This window comes from Stegostoma tigrinum, chromosome 28 (assembly GCF_030684315.1).
Source record: "Stegostoma tigrinum isolate sSteTig4 chromosome 28, sSteTig4.hap1, whole genome shotgun sequence".
Taxonomy (NCBI): Eukaryota; Metazoa; Chordata; class Chondrichthyes; order Orectolobiformes; family Stegostomatidae; genus Stegostoma; species Stegostoma tigrinum.
The window spans coordinates 26986608-27011749 of NC_081381.1; the positions used below are offsets into that span (position 1 = coordinate 26986608).

The 25142-nt window shown below is 42.6% G+C and overlaps 1 protein-coding gene across 5 annotated transcripts in view; it reads right to left on the reverse strand.

The window, feature by feature from the left end:
* slc45a1 (solute carrier family 45 member 1) overlaps positions 1-25142 on the reverse strand; it is a 70269-nt gene that overhangs the window by 18656 nt on the left and 26471 nt on the right. For 2 of the 5 annotated variants that reach the window (XM_048561838.1, XM_048561839.1), the window contains exons 3-5: positions 5918-6349; positions 2449-2541; positions 1242-1466 (exon numbers count right to left, since the gene is read on the reverse strand). In XM_048561838.1, coding sequence (XP_048417795.1) covers positions 1242-1466; positions 2449-2541; positions 5918-6349 — 750 coding nt within the window. Of the gene's footprint in view, positions 1-1241; positions 1467-2448; positions 2542-5917; positions 6350-6968; positions 7280-9186; positions 9371-25142 lie in introns of those variants that run through there. The other 3 variants (XM_048561841.2, XM_048561842.1, XM_048561843.2) reach the window with 3 other exon arrangements.

A 25142-nucleotide genomic window follows, 5' to 3' on the forward strand; every position in this document is an offset into this window, starting at 1 on the left:
AATAGCCCTTGAGAAGGCAGTGGTGAATATCTGCACTCCCTCTAGTATAGGAATGCCTACAGTGCTGTTAGACGGGAGATTGTAAAGTTTTGACCCAGTTACAGTGACGGAACAGTGTAAAGTTCCAATTCAGGATGATGTGTGTCTTGGAGGGGAACTTGCAGTTGATGCTCACATGCACCTTCTGGTCATGTCCTTCTAGGTGGTAGAGGTTTGTGGTTTGGAAGATTCTATTCAAGGAAACGTGGCAAGTTTCTAAAGGGCATCTCATAAACTGTATGCATTGTTGACAGTCTGTGCCACTGGTGGTGGGAGTTAACACTTAAGGTAGTTGAAGGGTTGTTGACCAAGTGGGCTATTTTGTCTTGGATTTTACTGAGCTTCTTGAATTTTTTTGGAGCTGCACTCAGCTAGGCAAGTGAAGAATATTCCATCACACTCCTAACTTGTGTCTTGTAGAAGGTGGACAGGCTTTGGAGAGTAAGGAGTGAATTACTTGCTGCAGAGTTCCCAGGCTATGACCTGCTCTTGTAGTCACAGTATTTATATGGCTGGTCTAGTTAGTTTCTAGTTGAAGGTAACCCCCAGCATGATGATGGGGTACTTAGCAAAGATGTTGCCATTGCAAGTCACAGGGAGTTGGCTAGCTTCTCTCATAATGGAGATGGTCCTTCTCTGGCACATATGGTACAAATGGTACTTGCCACTTATCAGCCCATTCCCGAATGTTGTTCAGGTTAGGGCAAATGCAGACATACTGCATTAATAACTAAAGAGTCACAATTGGTAATGTACATTGTGAAATCACCAGCAAAGTCCCCAGTTCTGATCTTATGTTGGAGGGAGGTCATTGATGAAACAGCTGAAGATGACTTTGACCAAGTTGTTACCCTGAAGTATTCTGCAGAGATATCCTGAAAGTGAGACATTTGGTCTCCAGCAATCACAATCTTCATCCTTTGAATATGACTCCAACTGGGCAAGTGTTTTCTCCCTGATTCCCACTGACTTAATTTCTGTTGGGGCCCCCTGATATAACACTGTGCATTTGGAGGCTGAGAAGCTGGAGAGAATCATGAGGCTAAAGGAGGGCAAATTCAGTGCCAGTTGAAGAGCTGGTGCAGAAGATGGAAATGTCATATTGGGAGAGTTGCTGATGGATCCTAGGTTCAGACTAGACCTCAGAGTCTAAGAAAAGGTTTATGAAGCAATGGAAGAGGTGATGGTGAATTAAGACTGACCTGCCAGGAGTGCATGGATATTCAGGCCTCGGTCCTGATCCTCTGGGCAGCAGACGTCCATCATGTAGGCATGGCTTGGGTTGTCTGCTGAGTCAGCACTAAAATCCATTAATACCACACCACAGATAGTCAGAATGATGCCCCACTTGTGATTAGTAACTGTGTCAGCAACAGCAAGACCAATGTCTTGACCATTGAGTAGTAGTGAGAGGCCAATCAGTGCACCTGGAACAGAACAACATAGGATCAGAATCAAATCGAGACCAGGAATAAATCCAGAATGGGACTAAATCTAAACAGGATCAAATGTGTAAAGGATCAACACGGTAACAGGATCAAACCAGGACCAGGATCAAACTCAGATAATCCCTGGAACCGAATCTGAACTAACAACAGGTTCAAATTCAGAACAGAATCTAATGTGGATTAAACCTGGAAACAGGGTCAAATTCAGATTAAACATGGAACAAAATAAAACCAAATACAGAATCAAACCAGCATTAAATTGGGGTATGGCAAAGCATGTTCAGAATAAAATTAAAATGGAAACAACAGAAACAGACCTTTTCGTTTAAAACAAAGGAGCATGACCAACTCTCTGTCCTTCAATACTGCAACCCTCCTTCTCCCCATTTCCTTCAATACTTTTTCAATTTAGAAACACAAATTATCTCTAAGCCATTTATTATCTGTTCCAGTATCTTCCCTAGTAATTTAATCTTTACCCAATTATACTTTGAATAAGAGTTCTCAGCAACCACGCCATACCTTGTTTCAGAGATAGTAGGAACGGCAGATGCTGGAGGATCTGAGATAACAAGGTGTAGAGCTGGATGAACACAGCAGGCCAAGAGACTTCGCAGTGGGGTTAAAATTATTTCAGAGATAGTAGGAACTGCAGATACTGGAGAATCTGAGATAACAAGGTCTAGAGCTGGAGAAGGGTCCAGGGCCGAAACGTCAGCCCTTGTGCTCCTCTGATGCTGCTTGGCCTGCTCTGTTCATCCAGCTCTACATCTTGTTATCTCATACCTTATGTTCATTTGTTTAGCTAACATTTCCAGATCTAGAACTCTTCATTGCAAGGAACCTAAATCTCTTTACTTCTGCAAAATTTCCATTTGGTTGCTTCAGAAACCCTGCCAAAAGCCAAGGAGCTTTCCTTGGAAATGAACCATACCTGAGGCTCTAAATCGCTGTAACTCACCGATTGCCAGAACCAGGATGAAGGGTCTGCGTCGGCCAAAAGGAGAACAGCAGCTGTCACTCCAGGCACCCAATACAGGCTGAACCAGGAACCCTGCAACCACAAACAATGCGGAATGAGACTGGGGCCCTCCCACAAATACTCGCACATTACATAACACCATCCTTTCCTGACAGATATCCCCACAGTATGCAACACCACACCTGCTCAACAAATACCCCCACAGTATGCAACACCATTTCCTTCCCAATAAATTCTGCTACGTGATGTAACATCATCTCCTCCCAAAAAATACCCTCAGTGTGTAACACCACCCTCTCCTAACAAATACACCCACAATGTGTAACTCTGTCTCTCCCCTCAAATAGTCTCAACACATGTAATAACTCCTCTGCTCAAACACTCCAGCAGTATACATCTATACAACCCCTTGCAACTACCACCCAGTGTATGTAACAGTGAATTGTCTCACACAAACACTTCCCACTGAAACGCTTGCACCCCTTCGTGACGCTGTACCTGAACTTACATTTCTTTCCACTTCTTCTGCCTTTCACTCCTGTTTCCCTTCATTTTTCTATTTCTGGTTCTCATGTCCCTCCATTTTGCCACCATATAAATGCTTTTACCATTACTGAGGATACTGGAATATCTGTATCTCCACAACCATTGTGAATGTCATCAAGTAGATGGAGGTTAGTTAAGTACATGGAGAAGAAAGGAATGGAAAGTTATGCTGATCATGTGATAGGAAGAGGAATGGGATAAGTTCATCACTGAACTGTAGCCTAACTCCGTAAACCTTGCCTTTTTCCTTATTCCTTAATACCTTTAGTTCATAAAAATCTATCAATATTAATATTAAAGTTCTTAGAGTCATAGAGATCCTTTAGAAGGCCAACATACCATTTGCCTTTTTTACTGTCTGATGCACCAATATGCTCACTTTCAGTGTCTGGGGTACAAGAAAACCCAGGTCTTGTTGCACATTCCCTCTCTCTCAATTTATAGCCATTCACACAATAACCTGCCTTCCTGTTTTTGCTAGTAAAGTGAATAACTTCGTATTTATTGACATAATACTGCATCTGCATGCCTTTGGCTGACTCACTTAGCCTGTCCAAATCTCAATGAAACATCTCTGCATCCTCCTCGCAGTTCGCCTTTCACCCAGCTTTGTATCATTTGAAAATTTTGGAGATGTTACATTTAGTTCCCACATTTAAATCACTGAGGTATAATGTGAATAGCCGGGGTCTTAGCACTGACCCCTGCAGTCCTCCACTAGTCATTGCCTACAATTCAAAAAGACCCATTTATTCCTACTCTTTGGTTCTTGTTTGCCAACCCATTTTCTATCCCCGTCAGACTAGAGGTTGGCTAACATGGTGCGACTATTTAAGAAAGGTGGTAAGGAAAAGGCAGGGAACTACAGACTGGTGAGCCTGACATCAGTGATGAGCAAGTTTTTGGAGGGAATCCTGAGGAACAGGATTTATATATATTTGGAAAGGCAAGGACTGATTGGGGATAGTCAGCATGGCTTTATGCATGGGAAACCATGTCTCACTAACTTGAGTTTTTTTGAAGAAGTAACGAATAGGATTAATGAGGGCAGAGTGGTGGGCATGATCTATATAGATTTCAAGAAGCCATTTGACAAGGTTCCTCATGATAGAGTACAGGGAGAACTAGCCCTCTGGGTACATATATGGCTCAAAGGTAGAAGACAGACGATGTTGGTTGAGGGTTGCTTTTCAGATTGGAGGCCTGTGACCAGCGGTGTGACACAAGGATCGGTGCTGGGTCACTGCTTTTCATCATTTATATAAATGATCTGGGTGTGAACATAGGTATAGAACATAGAACAATACAGCGCAGAACAGGCCCTTTGGCCCTCGATGTTGTGCCGACCTGTGAACTAATCTAAGCCCATCCCCCTACACTAGGCAGATAACACCAAAATTGGAGATGTAGCAGACAGTGAAGAAGGTTACCTCAGGGTGCAACAGGATCTTGATTAGATGGGCCAATGGGCCAAGGAGTAGGAGATGGAGTTTAATTCCTTTTGGAAAAGCAAATCGAGGCAGGACTTATACACTTAATGTTATGTCCTGGACAGTGTTACTGAACAAAGAAACCTTGAGATTCATAATTCTTTGAAAGTGGAGTCACAGTTAGATAGGCTAGTGAAGAAGGTGTTTGGTATGCTTGCTTTTATTGGTCAGTGCATTGAACATAGGAGTTGGGAGGTCAGGTTGCAGCTCTACAGGACAATGTTTAGGCCACTTTGGAATACTGCATTCAATTCTGGTCTCCCTGCTATAGGAAGGATATTGTGAAACATGAAAGAGGTTAGAAAAGATTTTCAAAGATGTTGTCAGGTTGGAGGGTTTGAGCTATAGATACAGGCTGAATAGGCTGAGGCTATTTTTCCTGAAGTGTCGGAGGCTGAGGTGTGACTTTATAGAGGTTTATAAAATCATGAGGGGCATGGATAGGGTAAATAGATAAGGTCTTTTCCCCCAGTGTGGGGGAGTCCAAAACTAGAAGGCATAGGATTAAGCTGAGAGGGGAATGATTTAAAAGGGACCTAAGGGGCAACTTTTTCACGCAGAGGGTGGTGCATGCGTGGAATGAGCTGCCAAAGAAAGTCGTGGGGGCTGGTACAATTACAACATTTAAAAGTCATCTGGATAGATATACGAATAGGAAGGCTTTAGAGGGATATGGATTACATGCTAGCACAAATGGGATTGGATTCATTTAGGATATCTGGTTGGCATGGACGAGTTGGACTAAAGGGTCTGTTTCCATGCTGTACATGAATATGACTCTATGACATCCACAGCAGCCTCGTCATCAACTCTACTAGTGCATCTTCAAAGAATTGCAGTGAATTTGTCAAGCATGATTTCCCTCTTGTAAATCCATGCTGACTCGGTCCTATTTCTGGTGTGTTGTTTACATCTTTTTTTGTAAGCAAAGAATCAAAGTGTGCAATTAGTTTGGTCAGACAATTCTTTGTTCCCCATTATAATTGCCTCTGTTTCTGACTGTAAGGGACCTACATTTGACTGACCAATCTTTCCTTAATTATAGACTATTAACAATTTGTTGACTGGTCTTCATTTTACAGGGTGCCCTTTTTCATTTCTTAACAGTAGAGTTACATATGCATTCTTACAATCTAAAGGATCAATCAAAGCTTGGATGATTTGGTCTTGTGAAATTCTCAGAACATCCTTTAAGACCCTCAGATGTAAAAAAATTGTTCTTGGGGATTTGTCAGTCCTTGGTGCCATAAGTCCTTTTCAAAGGACATGTTGGCTCCTCAGCACATGTTCAACTATTTGCCCAGTCAGAGTCATGTGTCCTTTATTCCATGGCAGACGCAAAAGCAAGGCTAGGTCTCAGCATCTAACTACACATAGCACCAATGAATATACACTGACGAAAAGTGCCATACCTAATATGGGACTGATGAACCAAACCATGCTGTACAATTCATCTGGTAAACCCATCTGTAGGAGGACAGGGGTGACATAAGCTGTCTCCATTGCATAGCTGAACTCAATTCCAAACAGAATGCATCCGTTGAAAAGCAGTTCCCAGAAGGAGTGTCGTGGCGGGATGTCACTGAAGTCAATAAGCTCAATGGGAATGGGGGTATTGGGAGGAGGAGGGGGGGAAGGCCGGATGAACTTCCTTCTCTTTGGATGCCGCTTGTAATTGTTAGCACGGTGACTTATGTGTTGGGCAGTGGAATGAGGGAAGGCGCAGGCAGGAGGGCACCAGTTTGCCTGAGAAGCTGGGTTTGGAAAAAGGGCATCGCTGGGGGTGGTTGTGTTTGGGGAGGTCATCGTATCGTCCTGGTACCTTCCCTCTGATTCACGTCTTTCTGCAGAGGAAAGAAAGAAAACTGCTGGGTTATGTACATGGTAATCCATTCACGAGCAACTGCTCAACAATCACCTGGCAGCTCCATAATTCCTGCACCAGCCCTGCTGATCTTGAGCATGAGAGAGGAACAACACCCACCCAACCCCACACATACATGCATCATGTTAGTGGCCCAAAAATGCCTTTAAAATGGCAAATGGTTTCTCTGTGTTTGGACTCCCCCAAAGACAAAACTAGGAGTGATTAATGTAAGACAGTCACTAATAAATTCAGTGGGAAATTCCAGAGAAACTTCTTAAACCAGAGAATTATTAGAATGTGGAATTCATCATTGTGTGGTTGAGATGAATAGCATGGATTAATTGAAGTTAAAACTAGATAAGCACGCAAAGGAGAGGGTAATAGAAGGAAATGCTAAATGGTTGAAATGAAGTAGGTGGGAAGGAAGTTAATATGGAGCATGCAAACTGACATAGATCAGTTAGACTAAGGGGCAGGTTCCTGAGCTGTCAATTCTATTTAATTCTAGAATATTTAATACAGATTAGGAACAGGAATCCTGACAGACATTTCTATTTCCCTACCTGTTGAGATGTAAATATTAAAGTCATACCCACCCTATGTTGGCCAAGCAGAGATTTTGGATAAAGGCTTTTGGTGTGAGTGACTCAATTGTTGGCAGAAGTTAGCTCCTGTGGCACTCAGGCAAGGGGCTCTGCTTCCAATAATCCTCTTCAATTTTGTTCAGATTAAACAAAGATTGTCAGTGACATCATTTGTTGCTCTCGGAGGTGTTATTGAGTCTGATGTCATGAGAGAGATCCCATGCTCTCCTGGCTGCAGGCAAGATTCCTCCATTCTGAAACCAGCTTCAAGTTGCTTAATAGGTTCAGTAACAGCAGCAAGGTGCCCCCAGAGGAGAGGAAACCTTCAGATATGGATGTAGAATAAGGACAGATTTACTCAATTGTTGGGCGAATAGGAACAGATATACTGAGTAGAGAGATTTGTCTCACTATCTCCAAAATAAAATGAAGGGTGATCTCGTCCATTAACAAATGGAATTACTATTGCTTCAGGAAACACTCAGCAAGTGAAGCAAGACATCTGCAATTCTCTACCTAAACTGTCAGACTTTATAAAGGATTCAACTGAGACCAGTCCATAGTGAGTATGGGACAGAGGGTGAGACAACACTGTCCCATACACTCAAATGATAATTCCAGTTGAAATGAAGTCAGCTTGCTCAGCACCCAACTCCAGAGTGATATCTCAACATGTAAACATTGCGGAGGCCAGAACACCCAATCTGGGAACCCTACTGTGAATGCAGGTGGATCTGCCAATAAAAGCTGGGAGACTGCTACACAAGGAGTTTGTTTAGATGCAAAAATATATCTAAACTCAATCTCCAGGAGACCAGGAAACCAAAAATAGCGAGAAGAGAAAATAACCACAAACTACAAAAGTGACTGTGTGGGGGAAGGAGTGTGTGAGGGAAGGGATGTTTAGGGGAGAGGAGTGCATACCCAAGGACAGTACAAGAGAGCTGGTAGGGGTGGATAAATAAGGAAAGAAAGCTATCTACTGATTTTCTTCCAGGTCAGAGATATAGAGAATGGATTGCAGGCACTTGCACTCTCTCCAAGCTCTCACCATTATACATACATTCTCTGGCAGCATATATGGAGAGAATAACAGAATTAATAGTTTGAGCTTCTGACGAAGGGTCACTGGAATTGAAATGTTAACTTGATCTTTCAACAGATACTGCCAGACCTGCTGAGTTTCTCCAGCAATTTATGTTTTTGTTTCAGATTTCCAGCGTCCATAGTTTTTTTGTTTATTTTAACCTACATGCTCTTGCTTACATTCATATTTGAATTCCCTGTTTTATATATACTTGTACTCACTCCCACATGTGCACAATTGTTCATGCACTTAAGTTCACAAACATGTTCATATTCACAAATTCACTTAGTCTCAACATTTACCCTGTACTCACGCACGAATATACAAGAGATTTTTATAACATAGATGTGCTAACTATGATCCATTTGCCACATAATAGCCTCATAGCTTTAAACCCATGTAACTAACTTGTATATTCAGATTGCTTTAAGTCCAGATGCTGACATGTCACCAAAAAGAAACAGGATTTCTGTAGAATGATGTTTTAGGCAAGGCTACAATTCTAATAGTTTCCACAGCTGACTGCCTAGGAGAGCTGACATATTGCTGTTTAGATCCCTGTGTGGGGGATGTAGGAGACAGAGGAGAAGTGATAGCAGGCCTGTGGTGGAGCAGCTCTGTAGCGCCTTTCTCATCGCCACACCACTGCATTAGAACAACCCATAAGCAATCTGCAAAACTCTGTCAATTTAAACTTTGTTTTAAAAAATGCTGCTGTGAATTAACAATTAATAGAATCAGTAATGCTTCTTGATATGTAAAACAATCTCCCTGTAATAATTCATATAATTTATTATCATACGTCCTTAAATAGCAGCATTTCACGCCCTAATTGAAACACTTCGCCTTTACTGCAGTCACCCACAAATTGCTCTTAGTGTCTCTGATCATTCCATTTACCCTCTTATTGTTTCAATATTCTCACTTGTTTGCTTGAATAAGAGGTGACTGTAAACTGCCCAGAGTTAACAATAGCCCTCCGTCAGTCAGTCTCCCTCATCCTACAGCAGTATAAGCATGTGACAGGGAGAGACAAGCTGCATAGTAACCGGAACTTCATCACCCATCCTCCTCACCAGATTAGGCTGCTCATGTTTCTCAGCAGCCTGCACACAAAAGCTAAATCTGAGATTGTGTAATTACCTCTGGCTAGGCTGCTTCTTACATCCTGTTCCTGGGGTGGAGAGTTCTGGCCTGCTCCTCCTCCTCCTGCATGTTTCCTTTTTTCAGTCAGTCATTGTTTTTCAATTTCTCTCTCTCCACCCGCATTATGCCATCACATTGCAGCGAGCAGTCCTGAAGGCAGCCTAGACCCTGACACTGGACTAGTACCAGCACAAGAGGCAGGTGCAATCTTATCAGCCAATGGGAAAGCTAGGCTCAGACACAAACCTTCCTTCTTACAAAGCCTGTGCCTGGAAGATAATTCCCAAATTCACCAATCGCAAGGCGCAGAGCAAACCTCAACATACAGGGCCTGCAGAATTAAAACAGGGAAATTCTGTGCAGCGAAGAGAGGAACAACCCTTTCCTTTACATCACCCTCCATGTTCTTTGGATTTTAATGCATGTATGTCATGTGTATTGTAGGTATGCTATTTACATAATTCTGTGTAAATAGATGTTGTGTTTCTGTATTTATCAAAAGTGTCTTTTATTATTGTTAAGATATGTAAACATCACTAGCATGGCTAGCATTTGTTGCCCATCTCTCGAACCGATTGGTTCTCTGTGTGATTTCAGAGGACAGTTAAGAGTGACCACATTGCTGTGGGCCTGGAGTCAAATGTGGGCCAGCCAAGTAAAGATGGCAGATTTACCATTCAGGAACTAAAGGCAGTACTGAACCAGATAGGTTTTTAAGAACAATGCTTACGTGTTTGCCATTAGGTGAATTTCACCATCTGCTGTGGTAACATTCAAATCCATGTCACGTTAGCCTGGGGTTCTAGTTTATTAGTCTACTAATATTCCCACCATGTCACCATCTCCTGTTCCTGACCACATTTCTCCCTCCTTGTAAACTCCCCAATCTCTATTCTTAGCCACCCCCTTGATGTTGCCATCTGGTGTGGTCTTGCTAGTCCCACCATATTAATTACAGATGAGACCATCTCTGATTACCTCTGTGTATCGCTCACCACCTATATCCTTCTTCCACAACCTGAGCCTACTCTCTTCTGTGTCTGTGCCTAGAAAACATTAATCTCCATTTCACCCAAAACTACAATTTCAAAATCCCAATCATCAACCATTTGTTCCTGTACCATTTGCCTCTAACTTCTGCAGGTATAAATTTGCCTCAAGCACAAGCTTATTTCCACTTTTGATGAATGCCCTACCCCTAATAAAACCATTACTCGCTCTCGTCTAGCTTTTCAGCTGGTATAGTTCTCATCTCTGTTTCATAATGTCAAGGGACACAGAGATGAAAGAATTTGGCAGACAATTGATTTCCACATCCATTCAGATGTTGCTGGACAATGTCAAACACAATTAGATCTTTCTCACTTCTGTTAAAACTCCTCATTTCAGGATTGTAGTGGAAAGGAAGGATAACCACTTGTTTCTTTTTTCTACAGCTATCTTCTTAACCCCTTCTCTTCTGTTCCTTTCATCTTCACTTTCAGCAATAAATTCAAGGAGATTATACTTCTTTGTCAATAAAATCAAGATATTTCAATCTGTCAAACTTCCTTTAATGAATTCTCTACACCCACTTTCCTTTAGCTCTAAATCTTTCTCAAGTTTTCCTCCTAACTCCTCCTGCTTCTGTCCTCTGAGTTTATCTGTTGTCCATGAGAAACCCTTCCTGTTCCCATGAAGTTATTCCCATTGAACTATTGATCAAACAACATCTCCTCCTGATGCCAATGTTAGCTGATATTTTTAATAGTCCCTGTCTTTAAATCTGTAATCATCACCTCTCTTTGAAAGAAAACTCTTGATTCCACCTTCCTTCTAAACTAATATCCCATCTCCAACTAGTGTTTTGTCTCAAAAGTCATAGAATGTGTTGGCACTTGCCAAATTCATTCCTATCTTTCTAGGAACTCTGTGTTTGAAACTTTCCAACTAGATTTCTGTCCATTTACCATGGCTAATCCACCTAACTTGCGTATCCCTAGACACCAGGGGGCAATTAGCATGGCCAATTAACCCTAACTAGCACATCTGTGGACAATGGGAAGAAACAGGACTACTTAGCAGAAATCCATGCTGATGCAGGGAGAATTTGCAAAATCCACACAGATGGCCATCCAAGGCTGGAATCAAACCCAGGTCCCTGGTGCAGTACTAACCACTATGCCACTGTGTCTCCCTTAATCTGCTTCTCAGCTCTGTTTCTCTCAATTCTTGCACTTTTGCTAAGTTATCAGTCTGCTTATCTGAAATCTGGTACTGGATGAACAGAAATTTTCAAAAATTAAATATTTTGAAGACTGAAAACATTACTGAAAAGTTAACTCCCTAATGTTAAGACCATCACTGTTTTGTTTTTGTGTGCCTTTTTTTTGGTTTGGGACTGTCAGTTGAGGCTAAGAAGTAAACTTGGAACTTTTACTTACTTATTTAAGAGAGAAGAGAATCAGAGCAGATGTTACCTGTTGGGAGCTGACCTGGAAAGTAATGCAACTTAATTACTGTTCTAGGAATACTGTAGACAAATTGGCACTGAGAGTATGCTACATTCAAGGCTGGCAGCTGATTGGATTTTAAATTGGTCAATCAAGGGCCAACCATTGATCATGTGATTAAAACAGATTGAAAAAGAAACTAGTAATGACTAGGTTTTTACAGGAGACAGGGTGGTTTTAGGAAGCTTCTGTACTGGCCACACTGTTTTGCTTTTGCATTTACTTTCCAGTCATTGAATTGTTGAATGTTCTTGGAAAAAAACATCAGTGTGTAAGCAATGGGTAAATGTTATTAGAATTCTGCTGAAATTAATTGTACTAGCTGGTGACATTGGCATTCAAGCAAGATATCCAGTTCTATGTGCCTATGGAAAAATTCATTGTCCAAGGATTTCATGAAGGCCTGATATGCATTGTTTGAAGCTACTTAATTGAAGTGGCAAAACAAAATTCTTTTAATCTCTTTTAAGTTCATCCCTTAACTGTGTCTGTCCGTCCATCTGTCTATGTGTGAATATGGGATCTGATTGAAGAAGATTGGGTTTAGATTTTAGGTCTTAACTGGATTGTTGTTTATCTTTGTTCTGCTAAATTTACATTATTAATAATACATTATTAATTTTTAAGTTCTTAACTTTGTGTTCAAGATCTGTTGCCTGTACAGTCTGGTTCAGAGCATTGGACAATTTTAATGGTCGTTGAATGTTTTAATTTTTCTGTGTTGTTAATCCAGTAATCCTGAGGCTGATTTGGTTTGGCTTGTTATCCTATGTTATTTCACAAACTACTGAATCTTGGCAACATGTGATATTAAGTCAGTCAGCCAGACATAAGCTTTTTATGATGTTTATCTTCAAGATGAGCTTTGGACCAAATATTCAGGCGATCTCTAAGACTATTTTCATCTCCATAGCATCATCCATTTCCAACCTGTCTTCATTTCATCTGCTCTTGTACCCCTCATTTATCCATTTTTACCTCTAGATTTGACTGTTTCAACATAGTACTACCGACATCATCCAAAATTCAAGCTCTTCTCCACAACTCTCCCTACTAAGTATACACCACTGTTGTATGGCACCCTACTCACACTGTCATGCAGTCATCATTGTTAGAAGCACTGTCAGTACCTCCAGGAGCAGGCACCATATTTAAGGCCCAGCCATGAGCCAGGTGAAGTGGTGCCAGTAGGAGCTGTGCTATCCTTCATTGTGCACATATTGAGAGGGAAAAGCTCATATTGTTAGATGAGAAAAAAAAAATCTTACTCTACCCACTCTAACTGTGATCACAACAATTTCACATTTCTAATGCACACTTATTTTTTGATTGAGGATGGAAGGCAACACGTACCACACTTCGAAGAATGTGTTGCAGGCTCAGGTTTGTAACTAAGGGACTTCTAAGAACTTTCATGTTCCTTTCTTCCTTGCACTCCCTGTTGGCCCCATCAGTACTAAGCTTCTACACATTCTCACCAAACTTTTTCCTTTAAGCCTTCATCTCCCAACGTTACCCTTGAGCCCCAGCCATAGAGTCATATTCATATACAGCATGGAAACTGACCCTTTGGTCCAACTCATCCATGCTGACCAGATACTCCAAATTAATCTAGTCCCATTTGCCAGCATTTGGCCTATATCCCTCTAAACCGTTCCTGCTGATTTACCCATCCAGATGCCTTTTAAATGTTGTAATTGTATCAGCCTTCACAATTCCTCTGGCAGTTCATTCCATACATGCACCACTGTCAGTGTGAAGAAGTTGCCCTTCACGTCCCTTTTATGTCTTTCCCCTCTCACCTTAAGCTTCTGCCCTCTAGTTTTGGACTCCTCTACCCTGGGGAAGATACCTTGCCTATTTACCCTATCCATGCCCCTCATGATTTTATAAACCTCTGTAAGGTTACTCCTCAGCCTCCAATGCTCCAGGGAAAATAGCCCCAGTCTATTTAGCTCCTCCTATAGTTCAACCACTCCAATCTTGGCAACATCCTCGTAATTCTTTTCTGAGCCCTTTCTAGTTTCACAACGTCTTCCTATAGGAGGAAGACCAGAACTGCATGTAATACCCCAAAGTGGCTAATCCAATGCCCTGTAGAGCTGCAACATGACCTCCCAACTCCTGTATTCAATGCAGTGACTAATAAAGGCAAACATACCAAACGTCTTCTTCACTATACTACCTAACTGTGACTCCACTTTCAAGGAACTATGAACCTGCACTCCAAGGTCTCTTTGTTCAGCAACACTCCCCAGGACCTTACCATTAAATGTGTATGTCCTGCCCTGATTTGCCTTTCCAAAATGCAACACTTCACATTTATCTGGATTAAATTGCTTCTGCCACCCCTCGGTCCATTGGCCCATCTGATCAAGATCCTCTTGTACTCTGAGGTAACTTTCTTCACTGTCCACTATACCTCCAATTTTGTTGTCATCTGCGAACTTAATAATCATCCCTCCTATGTTAACATCCACATCATTTACATAAATCCCTACGCTTTAATTATGTCAATCACTGTCCACCGATCGAAGCCAGAATGGTTGAGAGTGTAGTAGTCAATGACCCACCCTCCTGCAGTAAACCTTGTCCACCTTCATATGTTGAGTTGTCCCCTTCACACTGCCAACTTCTTTGGATAGTTGGAGGGGTGCAGGCAATCACTGTCCATTAACATGCGCTGAGATTTTGGAGACCCAGAGGAATAAGTAGCAAGCTAGAGCCACCAGATACTCACTTTGACTTTCATGTTGGGAATTGTTGTTACCTAGTTTTTCTGCAGCATATAAAATTGAGGTAAGTGTGGGTGCTAATGGCATAAACATGCACGCATATAGGCTTCTTGCTGCTCACTAGTGAGAACCTTCAAAACTTGGACATATTTCAGATTTCTTTTCTCAATGTCAAGAATCGCAGTTTCCAAACTTGCCATATTTTCCAACTCACTTGCCATTGCCAAGTCATTCAGGAGCTGGAAAGATTCAGTCCCCACATGGCTCCCTAAACTAAAATGATCCTTTTCTATTCTGCTAATACATTATTTACTATTAGAGCTACACTCTAACTTTTCTTAGTTTTAACTTTTTAACTTTTCTCATTCCTACAATTAATGTACCACTCAAGATTCAGGTCCCAATCCATGGCATCTGATAGCCATGTCTCTGTAATGGCTACTCAAACTGCACTTATTCATTTCCATTTACACTCTCAACTTATTCATTTTGTTTTGAACACCACCTGCGTTCAGATGCAGAGCTTTTACTTCTATCCCTTTATTCTTACAGTAAATTATAGCCCTAACTGTTGGTTGGTACTTTGACTTGTACTCTCTATCCCTTCTTGTCACAGTCTGTGTGTCATTTCCTGTCTTAAAATCTTTTTATTTCGCCTTCACCGTACTCTTTGATTTTCCACATCATTTCATAATCAATCCCTTGCCTCCACTATTTGGTTTAAAATCCTGTCTATTTCCATGTTAAGTATTTGGCAAGAACACTGGCCTTAGCACAGTTCAGGTGGAACCCATTCCAGTAGTACAGATCCCACTTGCCTCAGTACCAGTGCCAGTGCCCTAGGAGCTGGAACCTGCTTCTCCCACAGCAGTCTTTGAGCCACACATTCGTCTATCTCTCTATTATGATTTGCCCTATGCCAATTTCATGTGACTTAGGTAGCAATGTGGAGGCTACAACTTTTGAGGTTCTGCTTAATTTAGCACCTACTTCTTCTATGCAGAACATTTTCCTTGAGCTGCCCATGTCATTGCTACCTTGATAGACCACAACAACTGGATCCTCACCTCCCTCATTGCAAATTGGTCCTGAGCTCTAAGGAGATGTCCCGAATGCTGACACCATACAGGCAGCACAGCCCCTGGATTTGTGCTATTTGCCGTAGAAACCGGTCCCAAACTGCTACTACATTTCTTACTGTCCCGTCATGAGTAGCTTCCTGTACTGTGGTGTCCTGGTCAGTTAGCTCATCCATCCTAATACCTCTGTGCCCAAAAACCTATATTAATTCCCAATCAAGTACCGTTTTAATTTTAAAATTCTTCTCCATCCTTTAACTTACCATTCTTTATCACTATAATCTTTAATGTCTGGAATCATGGTAGTAGGAGTTGTTCAGAAGTTAACTGTGATGGTATTGACTTACTCTACATTAATGATTTGGCCAGAGTGAAAGTTATTGTATTGTCTATAATCACAGAAACTCTGAGTGAGGTGAGCTTAAAGAGATGGAGCACCGCCACAAGAACTAGTTGCAGATATTTTTCACTCATATGGTGACCAGAGCCAGTGGCCAAACAAAGTCCACCCCCGAGGTCAAAGTAATACCACAAAAGATGTTACAGTAGCCATAACTTAATTGAAGAATTGTGATAATTCAAAAGAAGTGTTTAGTGAGTCTTCTTTAATTGAAGCTGAAAAAATCAGAGTTAAGCAAATTAGCACAAACTGCAGCTGGAGAAGTTTTGGAGTGTTATATTAAACACAGAGTTCTGATATTCCACAAACCTATAGATGAGGAATGGGTGGTTATTCATCAAATAGTACTGCTGTTCAGATATCACAAGGAGATATTGTGAGCATATGAAACTCCTATGGAAGGATATGTAGGAATATGGAAAATTCAAGCATTGATAAACAGGCATTTTACATGAACAAGACTTAAAAAGGATGTAGTGCACTTCTGTAAAACATGCCATAAATGTAAGGTGATGGGAAAATCTCACTGCCTTAATATCTCACCTCAGAAGCTGTGCAGCATGATAGTATGTATCACCAAGATGTAGTGACAAGGCTTAGGGGTAAGGAGGACAGCTGAAGTGTAAGCTTGATGTGATAGGTGAACACATGTGGGTGTAGTGGAATTGAGCTTTTGAGGGAACATTAGGCTGACAGGGACATGGACATTTAGCGTAAGGTGGGACCTGATGATCAGACGAAGTCTAATAGACACAATGATTTCACGTTTCTGTGAAGAAGTAATCACAGGCGACCTTAAAGGAGGCATCTGTTGCCCACATCACGCACTGCTGAACAAGGTGAAGGAGCATGGAACTGTAAGCATAATGCAATACTTTCTTATATGCAACGATACCTTTTGTGTCTGATGTGGAGCTGGCAGGAAGGGTGTAAGTGCTCATGGTGCACTTGCACTCTGCTGCTACTCTTTTGAAGCCTGACCAGTGGAGTACTTGTTGAAATAAAGTCTAATGTCAAAATGGTGAAATGAATCATTCCATGATCCTCCTTGTTGGAATGCAACATTTCTGACTCTATGGAGAAGAATGTCAAGTTGTCATTTGTGAGGGATGTAGCTGTTCACTGTTCCCATTGGTAAGAACCTCGTCTGTTCCTTATGTTCCCAACAGGTTAAATGACAACATGAGTGATGAGCTCAGTCACAGCTGGTGACATTGTTCAGTTGCCCCAATGCAACATGGCACAGGAAGATGGAGGAGGAATGCCAACGCAAGCAAAACCTGCAGCAGCAACAAACTGAAGTGGAAGCTAAGCAGGCTCCCCAGATAAAGAGGTTGCAGCTGAAGGGTCCCTCAAGATGTGTTGGAGACTGAAGAGGATCGGAGTCATTCATCCATGAAACCACTTCCATCACATGAGTAAAACGCAGTGTTTGGTAAAGGCTGCATATGTCCGACAACACTGTTACTGAACAATGCCATCTACTGAAACAGGATCTATGACCTGAAGGGGTGGGAGGCCATCCTAATGTAGTGGCTTAAGGTGACTGGTGCAGTAATTGTTTATGCAACTGGCTCCTTCCTTTGGGTCTACTGGGGTCCGGTGTAGGATTTCTCAACTGTCCAGCCACAAATGCATCAAAGCTGTGTTTGATGCCATCTGTGCCAATTTTACCACCTCACCTCACATCTTCAAGGCAAGGTCAGCCTGGGCAGTATGAGTGGTAACATAGCTGGGTTTCCCCAGGGTCAGGACATGATCGACTGCATACACACTTGCTGAGGGGGCCATATCACAACACCACAAAATTCATCAATAGAAAGGGACTCTATTCCATCAATGTTCAAGTGATCTGTGATCACCAACGACATTTGTTGGAAGATTTTGTCCAGTACCTTGGAAGCTGCCTTGACTCTTACATCCTTGAGAACTCTCATGTTCCTGTTGTATTTGAAGGCCCAGATTCAATGCAAGATTGGTTACTGCAGGACAAGGGCTACCTTCTATCAGACCTCAACTCAGCTTCCCTACACTGAAACCTGGTGTCAGTTAAGTCCAGCCACAAATGTGCTCTGTCATGCACAAGGGCGTGTCCCTCCTGCTCAAGATTCTCATCATTCTCCTTGAAACACCGCTCTCACTTTCCCATTTCCTCAGCATTCATCACATTCTCTTATGGCCTGCTGCAAATCTGCAGAGCAAAGCTTGCTAGGGTTATGTGGCAGACTCTGTCCAGAGTATACCGAAAGGCTCCACTAGCACCATTCAAACAACAGAATGTTTCCGCTAAAAAGTCTGTCCACCATTACCCAGGTTGAAGAATGGGCTGTGTTGTATCTTCACTGCACCTCAGTGAGGAAGTATGGAAACAGACCCTCCAGTCTAACTCTTCCGTGCCAACCAGATATTCCAAATTAATCCAGTCCCATTTGCCAGCATTTAGCCCGTATCCCTCTAAACCCTTCCTATTCATATACACATCCGAATGCCTTTTAAATGTAATTGACCAGCCTTCACTACCTCCTCTGGCAGCTCATTCTAAACATGCACCACCCTCTGTGTGAAAAAGCTACCCCTTAGGTTCCTTTTAAATCTTTCCCCTCTCACCCTAAACCTATGTGCTCTAGGTTTGGACTCTACTACCCTGGGGAAAAGAGCTTGACTATCACCCGATTCATGCCCCTTATTATTTGATAAACTTCTGTAAGGTCACCCCTCAGATTCCAATGCTTCAGGGAAAAAAACCACAGCCTATTCAGCCTCTCACAATAGCTCAAACCCTCCAATCCTGGTAATGTCCTTGTAAATATTTTCCAAATTCTTTCAAGTTTCACAACATCTTTCCGATAAGCAGGGAGACCAGAATTGAATGCAGTATTATAAAAGTAGCCGAACCAATGTCCTGTATAGTCTCCCACATTCTGTACTCGATGCACTGACCAATAAAGGCAAGCGTACCAAACACCACCTTCACTACCCTATCTACCTGCAATTTCACCTTAAAAGGAACTATGAACATGCACCCCAAGGTCTTTTTGTACGGCAACATTCCCCAGGACCTTACCATTAAGTGCATAAGTCCTGCCCTGATTTACCTTTCCAAAATACAGCACCTCACATTTATGTAAAGCAAACCGCATCTGTTATGCCTCAGCCCATTTGCCCATCTGAGCAAGGTCCTGTTGTGCTGTGAGGTTACATTCTTTGCTGTTCTACTACCCATCCATTTTGGTGTCACCTACAAATGTATTAACCATACCCCCTATATTCACACCCAAATCATTTATATAAATGACAAAAAGAAGTGGACCTTGCTGAAAGTGCAAACAATTCAATTGTATATGGGTGAGTGTGAGAAAGTAGTGTATGTTGGATTGATTTCTGAATGCTTTTGGTTCCTGTAAATTTAATTACAATTATACATCATTTGAAGGCTGCTCTGTCTTTGATGGCCCCATAGTGAATAATGATGAGATGTTAGGCTCCAGTGGCCATTGGGGACAGGAGTCACTAGGAGCATCCGATAACTGAACAGGCCCCTATTTAACTTCGGTAGAAAGACCTTAGACAGTGGTCTTTCCCCACTGTGCCTTGGCGGCAGCTGCCCCAAGTTTTAGTGCATCCCTCAGCACATAGTCCCGGACCTTGGAGTGAGCCAGTCTCCAACACTCGATCAGGGTCAACTCCTTGCTCTGGAAGAACAACAAGTTTCAGGCAGACCAAAGAGCGTCTTTTACTGAGTTGATAGTCCTCCAGGTGCAGTTGATTTTTGTCTTAGTGTATGTCTGGGGAACAGACCATAGAGCACAACGTATTGCATCATGGAGCTGCTTGAGACGAACCTCGACAAAATCATCTCCAGATGTCATTTGCAAAGGTGCATTCTAGAAGGAGATGCATTACAGTCTTACCTCCATTGCAGCCGTTTCAGGGGCAATGTGTGGAGGTATAGAGACTCCAGGCATACCTGAAAGATCTCACGGGTAGTGCCCTTCTCACCACCACCCAAGCGACATTTTGTACTTGATGGAAAGTTCTGGTGATGAGCTATTTTGACAAATGACTTTGACAGTCTGCTCAGGAAACCATGTGACAAGATCCACCCTCTCCTTTCCCCACAGGGTCTCAAGGATACTACGTGCTGCCACTTCCTGATGGACTTGTGGTCAAAGGTGATTTTCTTTGCAAATTTCTCCATAAAGGACAGATGATATGGAATGATCCAACTTCTTGAAGCATTTGGCGGCAACAAGCCAGTTTCATCCTTTGCAACACTGGGACAGGTAGAACCTCAGTATGTAGTGACACTTGGTGTTTGCGTACCAAGAGTCAATGCGCAGCTTGATGCACCCACACACAAAGGTTGCCATTAGTATGAAGGAGGCATTGGGTACGTTCTTGCCCCACTTATCCAGCGTTTCATAAATGGTTTCCCTGTAGACATGGTCCATCTCGTCCTCCAGATGAAGTGGAAGATGGCTCAGGTGACACAATGGAGCAGGTTCAGGGAATGGGCCAGACATGCACTACATACAGCAACAAAGAGTGCCTCACACCTGATGACCAGGTTTTTACCTACAATGGAGAGGATGCAGTGCTCCCAAAAGACCAGTTCCTGCCTGACCCTGGCAGTACACACTTCCCAAGATTTTGTGTATGCCCTGGCCCCTCCAAACTGTATTCCCAGCACCTTCAGACAACCTGCCCTGGCAGTGAAGGGGGTAAAGGATCGGATGTCTCAGTTCCCAACGAACATGTCCTCACACATTCCTCAATTTACCTTGGCGCCTGCGGCCAATTTGAACTGGTCACAGATGCTCACGAGTCCGCTCACTGACAGCAGATCTGAGTTGAAAACACGAAACCATCCATGTACAGGCCTTGACCAACAGGCCTCCGCTGCCTGGAGTAGCCAGCTCTTTCAGGCCTGCATCCTTCCTCTTGGACTTGGCAAAAGGCTCCATATAACAAACAAACAAGCCAGGAGAGTTGGGCAGCCCTTCCTGGCTCCAGATCTGATCAGGAAACTTTCTGAATCCATTGCTTCAGACTGCATTAATGATGTTGGGATACAGCAATTGAATCAACTTGTGTATTGCCTCCCCAAAGCCCATTTTGGAGAGCATATGTCTCATGTAGGTATGCGATATCCTGTCAAAGGCCTTCTCCTGGTCCAAGCTGATGAGGCAGGTGTCCACCCCCCGCCAAATCCTGCACATAGGTGCTCGTATCCCTGAGGAGCATGGGGCTGTCTGAGATTGTCCTGCCCTGTACAGTGCAGGTTTGATCCGGGTAAATCACCCATCCCACGGCAGACTGGATCTGATTGCCAATGATCTTAGAAAAGATTTTGTAGTCTGCATTCAGCAGTGAAATTGGTCACCAATTTTAAATTTTCTTCTTCTTCCTCTTCTGCTTGTAAATGACGGTGATGATACCTTTCCTCATGGTTTTGCACATACTGCCTGGCAGAAGCATGGTGTCATACACCTCCAGCAGATCTTGGCCGATCAGGTACCACAGAGCCTAATACAAGTTTACCAGTAAGCCATAGCTTCTGGGAGTTTTATTCTTTTCAAAAAACTCGAGGGCTTGGTCAGCTCAATCAGAAATAATGGCTGGTTCAACCCGTCCCCCATGCTGTTATCTAAAACCCCTGTGATAGAGGGCAGGAACAGCTGGGAGGCTGTGCTGTGTGTGGGCTTCATGTCATACAGTTTGGCATAAAAGGATTTGCTGATCCTCAGGTTGTCAGACTGAGATGACAGTACTGAGCCATCTTCTTCCTTCAGTCTGCTGAGCACAGAGCTCCCCCTGTGCACCTTCCAGAAGAAGAAACATGAGTTCGTCTCATCTTCCTCCACAATGCAGTCCCTGGACTTGAAGATTATCTTGGAGGCCTGCAAGGCTTGCTGGCTCTTCATCTCCTGGAGATCTTCCATGACATTGACATCCATCATCCACAGCAGGGCTAGGTTCTGCATGCTTTTCTGGAGTTTGGACAGTTTACCCCGTCTCTTTCTCTCTTGCTTTCTGAACACCTTTGAGGATAAAGAACCTCTTAATGTTCCCTTTGACTGTTTCCTACCAGTCCTAAGAGGAGATTCACAGTTCTCCAACCTGTGAAATTCCTTTGCAGCTCCTCAATGTTTTTTTAGGGTCAACAATTTCATATTTGACTTTCACATTCCCTTACCAGCCTGCTAGTCATCCTGATAGTCGGCCAGCAGGAAGCCTTGGTCAGGAAAGAACAACAGTTTGACGTCAGTGATCTAACCAAGAGCATATGGGATGCAAACAGGAAACTTATCCTTGAGTAGATAGACCCGTCTAGCTGCAACCAGGTGTATCCACATTGTGTTCTGTCTGCAGGGATCGTGAAGACATCGTGCAGCTTGGCAATTTTAACCGTTTCCATCCGGAATCTGGATGTGGTGTTCAGTTTGCTGTCGTCCTGTCTGGATTGTCCATCTGCATTGATGATGCAGTTGAAGTCTCTGGCCAGAATGACTGGCCTGGGTACTGCTACGAGACAACCATCCACTCACTCTTTACCACTGGGGCGTACACATTAATTGGTCTCACAGCAGTGATTCTGTACATAATGCCTGCTACAAAGAAGCGCCCACCCACCATCTCCTTAACTTTGGAGATGGTGAAGTTGCCTCCTTGCAGCAAAATATCCATGCCTGAGGAACAGCAGTCACTTACCGCCAACCAAATCAAAGGCCCATAAGTTCAACCATTTCCTGTAGCTGCTTAGGTGGGGTATCCTGCCTTTTTGCAGAAACAGAAGGTACACTGTGATGCTGGCCAGGTATGCCAACATGGAGACACATCGCGTTTAATAGCCTGCTGCTCCATTCCCATACTTTCTATTGTTCAATCTTCCGCAACCAGTTCCAGTGAGACTTCATCTAACGTTTGCATTTAGCCTGGCCATAACTGGTGCAAACCTTGCATGATTTTGGCCTCTCTGGTGATTCATTCACCAGTGGTCATTTAAATTATAAGGTAACATCAAGTTTGAGTTATGCTTACTTTGCTAAGAACAAGTGAGAGTTATGTGCATGTTGTGGTCCTGCCCCTTCCGTTTGACAACATATTCAAATATCCCCTATTATGAGCTGAATGAAAAAAGTCTGTAATACATGAATTTAAGCACAAGGTGGAGCATTGTGGCTATATCTCCTCCTCATTGACAAAGTGAGTCAATCCAGCTGCAGTAAACATTAAGTCAGCCCTGGGTAAATCTATAATAGAAATTGGATTTTAGCTCAGTTCGAAAAGTGCCACAGGAATTATGTTATTTATGTCCAATGCAGTGATTTTCTGTCAGTTAGCATCAGTAGCAGTCATTCATTCTGAGGCACTTCCAGTTTATATTTCACAAATTTTGGGTAATTCTGTGATTTTGTATGGAAGTCAGTGAGGCCTAAAGTATGGGAATACGGAATCTGCAGAATCAGTTGTATAATAATTAAGGGTTTTATGTAAAGTATATGATCACCCAGTAAAATAAAATTAATTCATAATATTGCATGTCAAACTTGAGTATTGCTGAAAAAGTCAACATTTTGTCGAAACTCTGATCAGAGATAATGAGAACTGCAGATGCTGGAGAATCCAAGATAACAAAGTTTGGGGCTGGATGAACACAGCAGGCCAAGCAGCATCTTATGAGAATAAAAGCTGACGTTTCGGGCCTCGATCCTTCATCGTCTTTTCTGATGAAGGGTCTAGGCCCAATACGTCAGCTTTTCTGCTCCTAAGATGCTGCTTGGCCTGCTGTGTTCATCCAGCCTCAAACTTTGTTATTTTGTTGAAACTTTTCATGTTACATTCATCAGGCAATATGCAAGAAATACTAAAGGATAAGGAAAACAACATTTACACTGTGTGAAAGGAGAGTGTTGATTGGTTGGTAAGTGGTCTGTGATTAGTAGAGGCATTGCCATCAAGATTGCTGACATTAACTATGACTGAAAGTTCACTGCCAAAACTTGTTAAATTTTAAGGAAGGTTGAAATTGATTGGTCAAGGTATTGCCCTTAGAAATCAATCAAAGAATGACTGTCACCTGTTTTGTTGTCCTGAAACAAGCAGTGTATGCACATGTTCTTTCTGCTTACAAAAAAATAGGGCCTTCTGTATTAATATATGCAGCTTCAAGTACATGCAAGTGTGCCATACTATGAGCCTGAAAGCCAAACCTAAATTGATCATCAGAATAATTCTTTACACACATCTTCTATAAAATGGCACATAGCCCCCTAACTCTTCTGATACATTGTTACATTTGAAACCACATTTGCAGGTAAAAAATTCCTAACGTGTCTTAATGAGCTTTATATGCACTCAAATGCAAGTTTAACATGGAGCAGTCAAATGAGGTCCCTACAGTGTGGAAACAGGCCCTTCAGCCCAACAAGTCCACACTGCCCTTTGGAGCATCCCACCCAGACCAATCCCCCGATAACCCACAAACCCTGAACACTACAGGCAATTTAGCATGGCCAATCCACCTACTCTGCACATCTTTGGACTGTGGGAGGAAACCGGAGCACCCGAAGGAAACCCACACAGACACGGGGAGAACATGCAAACTACGCACAGAGGCTGGAATCGAACCCGGGTCCCTGGCACTGTGAGGCTGCAGTGCTAACCACTGAGCCACCGTGCCACCCAAAACACAGGGTAAAATCCGACTGAGAAATTGGCCATGCGGTTCTCTGGTACAGTCGATTGCAAAGCAATGTTCATTTGTCAATATACAGATCAAGATTCCTACAGTATCATGCACTATAAAGTTGGTAACAAAAACAAAGTTGCTGGAAAAGCTCAGCAGATCTGACAGGATCTGTGAAGGAAAAAACAGAGTTAACATTTCAGGTCCAGTGACCCTTCATCTGAGGAAGGGTCACCAGACCTGAAACGTTACCTCTGTTTTTGTCCTTCACAGATGCTGCCAGACCTGCTGAGTTTTTCCAGCAACTTTGTTTTAGTTTCTGATTTACAGCATCTGCAGTTCTTCCGGTTTTTATTTACCATAAAGTTGGTCTTTTAAGAAACTTGTAAATAGGCCAGAATCACTTATTCCCTCAGTAAAAGTGGAGAGAAGTTATGAAAAAACACAGCAAATGTGCTGCCAAACAGAACTGAATTGAAAAAAATGCAACATACACATACACAATAAATCATTTCACAGATAGTGAAGCACTGCCAAGTACAGACTACGTGAGAAGAC